We start from the raw sequence: 8,125 nt of genomic DNA on the forward strand, positions 1-8,125 counted from the left end.
AATGTTAAGTTTAACAGCCATTCTCCTGGACCCAATTTTAAAAACCAGGGGTGGGTGGGTAGGGGAAGACCACCGCCATGTTTAACAGCAGCTTCAAATCCATGTTAAATACTGTGGTCTGTGTACCAGATTCATTTTGTGGACCCCACACAGAGGAGGTCAGAGTTTCATCCAGTGTTCACCTTAGCAAGCTCTCTTCTCAGTTCATCCTGTTCTTCTTCAGACAGAGCTTCTGTAACAGTAGCAGCGGCATCCTCTCCAACTTCAGGAATGGTTTCATGTTTCAGCAGACCTTTAAAAAGCAAATCAAAATTGACTTCTCAGTTGCACTAAAGATAGTCCATAGTTACACTTTATTCTACACTAGTATAATACTGCTTACTGAAGCAAGCTTGGGCAACTGGAAGCTGGGCTGCTATATTGCAAAGACCTGAGGAGGGGGGAAGACAAGAGATATAACTGCTTGTGGGTCCCCACCAGTGGAGGCCAGGCCAGCAACCAAATAGCTCCAAATCCTGCACTTTACAGTCCATTCCAATAAATAAGTTACCTTGGGAAGAAGGGAGATGCCTGTTCAGGCTGAACAGGGGAGCAGGATCTACACCTGGACAAGGTCAGCAAACAATCCTTCCTGTGTGCATATATGATTTTGATTTTCAGTGACACTATTTTCAAGGACCTGTACACCATTCCACCAATAACAGTGCTCATTACAAGTGAATTACAAACAAGTAATCTTCAAAGCGGGGCTGCGGTGGCTCAGAGGTTAAGATACTGAGTTGCAGACCATTTAGCAGTTCAAGACCCTAGTGACGCGTGACAGAGTGAGCTCCCGTCTCTGACTCTGAACCTAGCAGTTCAGAAGCAAGAAATTGCAAGTAGATAAACAGGTACCGCTTCAGTGGGGAGGTAACAGCGTTCTGTGCGCCTTGGCATTTGGTTATGCTGGCCATATGATCACAGAAACATCTTCAGACAACACTGGCTCTTCAGCTTGGAAACGGAGATGAGCACCGCCCCCTAGAGTCGGATTCAACTGGCTTTCAAGCAAGGGAAACCTAATCTTCAAAGTATACACAATCTCTTAACTTCCACAGATTTCAGTAAGGTTTTAAGAACTTCCATATCATATCACACTATGCTGGCAGGGGTGTTCCACAAAAGACAGACCAACTGCCTTCCATCTCTCTAAAGTAGCTGGTACTAGCCACCTTGTTTCTTGTGTCCAGCCTCTGGCTGCGATTTTGTGAGTACTTTTACTAAGAGAGAGCAGATCTTTCTTGGTACCAAAATTATGGAAATATCTACCCCAGGGCAAACTGGCACCTATGTTTTATCAAGCCCTGGGCAAACTGTTCTTTTTCATGTTACAATCTGACTCAAGTATATTTTGAGTTACCCCAATATAACTAAATTTGAAGTAATGTAATCCAGAGAAGAGAAGACAGGTCACACTTGGCAGCAAACCTGCTGGTTCAGCACAAGCAGTAGCAAGAAGCCTTTTTACAGCATTGAGCTGCTTTACCTAAAGTTCTTTCTGAGTCAAAATTAGCCACAGCTACTATTGGATTTTGGTCATAATATCATATAATATTTTATAATTCTTCCTAATAATCCTATTCCATAACATAGCTAAATATACTACAAAATTTCTTTCTTGTGTACACATTCATCAGATTTAGGCCCCGGTCACATGGAGAATTAGGTATGCGGAGGGGACAGACTAAGGGCGGATCAAACTGGCGCAATCAGACGCCAACATCTGGCAAGCGTCACGCATCCCCCCCTAACCCATCGCATCTGGTTGAAAATGCGGATCGAAAAGGTACTAGGGAAAATGGAGTACCTACCGGAAGATCCGCAGCAACGGCGGGCATGGGATAGCGGACAAACCGGCAGCCTGTAGCATCCTGCAGCCATTTGCGACCCGTGCATGCGCACTAATGCGAGACTGCCGTGTTGCCTTGCTGGGACTACGCCGTTGCCTCCCCAGTGTGACAGGGTGCCGACGGAGGGAGAACGGAGCCGCGGGGGAGCGTAAGATCACGCTCCCGTGCTTCTTTTAGCTCCGCATCTAATATGCCTCCCTTCCCCAGCGGATTTTCCCACTTGTGTGACCGGGACCTTAGTTTTGGGTGTGAGTTAAGTGCCATCAAGTCACAATATAAATAGACTAGGAATAAGGCTCGTTGTGGAAATAAATACAACAAGCTCTAGAAAGAGGCTCTGAGAGAGTGCCAAGGCCTTGGGCACTCAGCGTCAATTTGCTGTGGCGACCTCCTCAAACCCCACCCTCTCCAGGCTCCAGCGCTGAAATCCCCAGGAATTTTCCAACCTGGAGTTGGCAACCCCATCCCCTTCCCAGCTAACTATCAACCTAACATTATCTGCCCTTCTAACTGCAGCTGACCTGCCCTCCCTCCTGGAGATCAGTTGTATTTCTGAATGATCTGGAGATTGGCAACAATGGTTCCCCAGGAGAAAATGTCTGGTTTGGAGGGTGGAGTCTATGGCATTGTATCTGTCTGAGGTCCCACCCCTCCTCAAACCTCACCCTCTCCAGGCTCCACCCCTCAAATCTCCAGGAATTTCCCAACCTGGAGTTGGCAAGCCTATCTCCTTCCCAGCCAAGCATCAACCTGCTATTATCTGCCCCTCTGATTTCAGCTTTCCATCTCTTCCCCCCTCCCTCCTGGAGATCAGTTGTAACTCTGAGCGATCTCCACCCTTCACCTGGAGATTGGCAACAGTGGTTCCCCAGGAGGGAATGGCAGGTTAGGAGGGTGGAGTCTATGGCATTGTACCTGTCTGAGGTCCCATCCCTCCTCAAACTTCACCCTCTCCAGGTTCCATCCCTCAAATCTCCAGGAATTTCCCACCTGGAGTTGGCAACCCTATCTCCCTCCCAGCCAATCATCAACCTACCTTTATTTCCCCCTCACTCTTCAGCTTTCCATCTCCCCCCCCCAACTGCAGCCTCTATCCAGGAGGAAAAATAGTTCTTTCTCTGCAATGGGGACCAAAGCAGCTGACATCATTCTCCTCTCCCCCGTTTGACTTACACAACAACACTGTGAGGTAGGTTAGGCTGAAAGTCTGTGACTGGTCCAAAATCACCCACTCAGCTTCTACAGCAAGAACCTGGATCTAGCAGACCCTGCTCTGAAGCACTGACTACTACGCCTAGTGTAGCTAACCTTCAGGAGGAGCCTGAAGATTGCCAGGTATCACAACTGAACTCCAGACAGCAGATCTCTCCCCCCCCCCCGGAGGAAGTACCATAGACTCTACGAGAAAATCTCCAGGAATCTCCCTACCTGGAGCTGGCAACCCTAGTTAGGACTGGCTGCAATGAGTTCCTCACAAAGGCCTGCGAAGGGTTTCCTTCCTTTGTCGGGGGACAGCGATACGCGCTGCACCGCCGTCGCCAGGATGTGACGCTATGCATCACTCTGGCAACGGGACTCCAAACATCCCCGTTGCCAGAGCGACGCGTAGTGTCACATCCTGACGACAGCGGTGCAACGCGTATCGCTGTCCCCCGCGGCAGGGATCCTGTGAAGATGTGCGGATCCCCCGCCGCGGCTTGGCAGCCCTAGCTGGAGACTATATTGATGCTGCCCTGCCACTTGGGACAGTCCCTCTTTTCCCACCCTTTTTGGCCTTGGGGCAGCTGGGAACTTGTTATGTCCTGGGCCCGGCATTGACTAGCCTAGCTTGAGACCAAGAACAATAGTTAGCTAGGATCCTGGATGGAACCTATTGACCAGGAGCTGCACTGTAAATAACCTATCACGGGTAGTGTGTGTGTGTGTGGGGGGGTGTTGTATCCAGATTTAAGCAGGGCTTCGGTCCTGCTTGTTTGTCTTGTTGTTGTTCAGTCGCACAGTCGAGTCCGACTCTTTAGACTAATCCAATAAAGCATGAGCTGATCACTAATCGCGTATCGGACCCAGTATTTTTCAGAACTGTAGGCCAGCAGATGAGGAACCCCCATTCAACCCAGTGAGTGATAACCCTGCAGGCCCTCTCTGGAACTACAGCTCAATTAAACCTTATGGGGAACATTTTAAACAACTAACCACAGATGGCAGCCATCTTACAAACACAGGTAACTGCCATTTCGTTACACCTACCAACAGCCACTGAGGGAAGAGTTAGTCCCACACAGGAGGCAAGCAGGAGAAGCGTCTTCATCAAGAGAGAAAGCCGTTTGCCAGTAATTCTGACAGGGCACAGTGGCTGAAGTGGGAGTGGGCGGGGAAGAGGAGCAGACCCAGAACCCGGCCAATGGCACGTGAGTACTCTTGAGTGGTGCCTGACAGGCCAATGGCTGAGGGAAGGCATGGAATGTTGCCACTTGAAAATAGAATTATTATATAGGAGAGATACCATTTCCAGACAAAAGGATCTTGTACAAATTGTTTACCATCCCAAATTTGTCTATAAACCATTTCTTTCCATATACACAATTTGCTATAATTTATGAAGCCATACCTCCATATCTGGTCATTTCTCCTGCATCTAATATTATGCTGCAAAAAGATTTGCTGCCGTTAAGCAGATTTCTTATAAGCTCCTTACTTTTTCTAACACTTATTAAGATATCCTAAGAGATCTGTAGCTGGATTAATTGGGATTTTATTGTGAGTAATTTCCACTCTAAACTGACATTTCCCTTATCAAAATATCTGAATATTTAGACAAAATCACTAAATATGGACAAACATACAATGTGATTTTTGCATCTCCAGCAAACTGAAGAAATCAATGCCCTTTTACCAGTTTTTGTGGGGTACAGTCATAATAGAATTTTCTTATTCCTATATATAATGAACATTTTTGAATATATGTGTGTAACTGAAGCCAAATATTATCCAGAATCATCCTCTTTAAATCAGTTTCCCACCTAGTTATATAATCAGTTTTCCCTTCCCCACCAACTCATATAATGATTTCCTCCACTTAAGTATGCTATGAGCACATGTATTTTGGCAACCAGTCCTTTCTCTCCAAATCATCTGAATATAATACATTCCCATTTATTTAAGAGATGAAATAGATTTGTTTTGTAGGGTCAAAATGACACTTTTAATTTGAGGATATTGGAAAACTATGACTGGTGTTAATCCTACCTTACCTGCTATTTTTGACAGGGTTGACTGAACTTTCATGAGCACAGTCATGTATTCTTATTAACCCAACATCTACACATGACTTAAAGGAATTAAACTTATATTATCAGTAAGACTGGCATATTGTTGGAAAGTGCTGTCAAGTTGCCATTAACTTATGGTGACCTGTAGGATTTTCAAAGCAAGAGACAAACAGAGGTGAGGTGGTTTGTCATTGCCTGCATCGACACAGCAACCCTGGACTTCTTTGGTGACCACCCATTCAAGCACTAATCAGGTCTGACCATGCTTAATTTCCAAGATCCAACATGATTGAGCTAGCCTGTGCCATCCAGGTCAGGACAAGACTGGTATACGTACTATTTAGTACATTTTCAACTGAGTCTTACATTTATCCCATACCTCTATCAGGGAATCCTGAATGAGATTCCTTTGTGTCTTAGAGTGGCACTTTTTATCTATCCATAACCAGAACAAGAGTGGGAAGTTTATATAGTATTGTTCAAGTTCCCAGTGTGTTCACATATCTCCATTCCCAAACCAACTAATCGTTGCTAAATATCTTGTGATTTCTGGGGCCACTTATCCCCCTTTCACCCATTGCGTTATAGTATCTTTTTTTTTACTATAGGCCTATTGCTAAACCATAGACATTTATTACATGATGCAATTGGTTCCCTATCTCTCCCCTTGGGACTTGGCTACAGGGACCCGTGCAATGGTTACTTCCAGGCCCACCCCAAAACTGATCCAGAAACTCCACCTAGTGCAAAATGCGGCAGCGTGCCTGCTGGTATCTCTGCAGGCATGCATTCAGGCCATGCTACACCAATTGCACTGGCTACCAACTGAGTACCAGATCTGTTTCAAGGCATTGGTATTCAACTTTAAAGTCCTATGAGGACTGGGACTGCCAGGCCTCAGTTCCTGCCGGAGCGCACCGGAGCACCGCTCCACCAGTCAGGAGCCCAGGGGGTGGGCACATAAGCCCCGCCCCCTGCTCCCACCAGCCATCAGTTGGGCAACAGCCGCGGTGGGGGCGAAACGTTTCCCTGCCTCCCTGAACCCCGGGGTGGTGGCCTTGGACTTGTAGGGGCAAATTCCACCTCTCGCATGTGATGTCACACGAGAGGTCATTCTGGTTCCCCCAGCTCTCATTAGGGGCTCTTTAAAAAGTTAAATTCCACCTCTTGCACACAAATTCCACCTCTCACACGAAGAGGTCATTCTGGCTCCCCCCGCTCTCATTAGGGGCTCTTTAAAAAGTTATGGCCGCCACTGCTTTCGGCCACAGCTGCAACCACCACGGGGGTTGGGGGGGCTGCTGAGTTGGCCTCCCCGCCTTTTTCAGTCTCCGCGCCAGAGTGCCGGACATGAAAAACGGCCTGCAGAGCCACCGTCCCCTCCTTTTTCAGGCTCCACGCTAGAACGCTGGGCCTGAAAAAGGGTCAGCCGGATTAGGGGCTCTTTTAAAAGTTATGGTCACCGCCATCGCTTTCGGCGGCAGCTGCAACCACCGCAGGGGGGGCGAAACGTTCCCCCCACCGCGTGGTTCTGGATAGAAGTTCCATTTGTTGGTCCATTGCAGCGAAATTAATCAGGGGTCCTCCTTAAAGACCGAGGGGCAGGCCTCGGTTTCTGACGGAGCGCACCAGAGCACCACTGCGCCAGTCAGGAGCCCAGGAGGCGGGTACATAAGCCCCGTCCCCTGTTCCCACCAGCGATCAGTTGGTTCCAGTGTGGGGTGTGTGTGGGGCTTTCAGGGGTCTGGAAAATGGTGCCTATGAGGAAAGGTTTATCCTGGAGAAGGCTGAGGGGAGGCATGATTGCATTATACAAGTACCTGAAAGTTTGTGACATAGAATTGAAAAACAGCCTGCAGAGTCGCCCTCCCCGCCATTTTCAGGCTCCGCCAGATCGCCAGGCCAGAAAAACGGCCTGCAGAGCCCACCCCACCTTTTTCAGGCTCCACCAGAGCGCTGGGCCTGAAAAACGGCCTGCAGAGCCCCCCCGCCTCCTTTTTCAGGCTCTGCCCGAGTGCCAGGCCTGAAAAACGGCCTGCAGAGCCGCCCTCCCCACCTTTTTTAGGCTCCGCGCCGGAGCACCGGGCCTGAAAAACAGCCTGCAAAGCCCCCCTGCCCTCCCCACCTTTTTCACGCTCTGTCAGAGCGCTGAGCCTGAAAAACGGCCTGCAGAGCCATCCCCCCCACCTTTTTCAGGCTCTGCGCTAGAACACTGGGCCTGAAAAAGGGCCAGCCGAATGTCAGTTTCAGCCCCATTATATCTTATGGGCCATTGAAGTCAATGGCGAAAACATAGGGTATATTCTGGGGGCTGGAGGGAGAGGCTCCAAACTCACAGGGTAGCTGCTGGAGCTGTTCTCCAAGATACCAACCAAGTTTGAAGAACATTGGACCAGGGGGTCCAATTCTACGGGCCGCCAAACAGGTTGCCCCTATCCCCACCCACTGTTCCCGAATGCACATCCCTCCAGCAGCCGGCTTGCCCGGGCTCCTTGCAGCTGCGGGGATCCTGAGCAAGGGAAGGGAAGGTGGTTTAAACCGCCTTCTCCTTCTCTCCAGCAGCCGGCTTGCTTGGGCTCTCTGCAGCCGCGGAGATCCTGAGCAAGTCAAGGGAAGGGAAGGTGGTTTAAACCGCCTCTCCTTCTCTCCAGCAGCCGGCTTGCTCAGGCTCCCCGAGCAAACCAAGGGAAGGGAAGGTGGCGGAGCAGCTGGAGACATTGAGCCACAAGTAATGAGCACTCGAGCCCCACCCCCAGCAGCCCTCAGGCCGGAGCACCTGGAGCAGTCTTGGGAGGCAGATTGGCATTGTTATGTATGCGGCCCGCCACATGGCGCCCGCAAGAAAGACGGGAGCTTGGCTCCCCAGGACAATAGGACTTCGGATCCTAGTTCCCCACCCTAGCTGACCAATAGGCTCCGTGGCAGGAAATTCAAACCCTCCAATGGAATGGGAGGCCCGGGGACGGG

At 49.4% G+C, this 8,125-nt stretch overlaps 1 protein-coding gene across 1 annotated transcript in view; it reads right to left on the bottom strand.

The window, feature by feature from the left end:
* Positions 1-8,125, bottom strand: part of TPD52 (tumor protein D52) — a 28,384-nt gene that overhangs the window by 10,290 nt on the left and 9,969 nt on the right. The window contains 1 exon segment of the mRNA XM_015425431.1: positions 116-292. Coding sequence (XP_015280917.1) covers positions 116-292 — 177 coding nt within the window.

The sequence above is a fragment of the Gekko japonicus genome, unplaced genomic scaffold (assembly GCF_001447785.1).
Source record: "Gekko japonicus isolate JY-2015 unplaced genomic scaffold, Gekko_japonicus_V1.1 scaffold301, whole genome shotgun sequence".
Taxonomy (NCBI): domain Eukaryota; kingdom Metazoa; phylum Chordata; class Lepidosauria; order Squamata; family Gekkonidae; genus Gekko; species Gekko japonicus.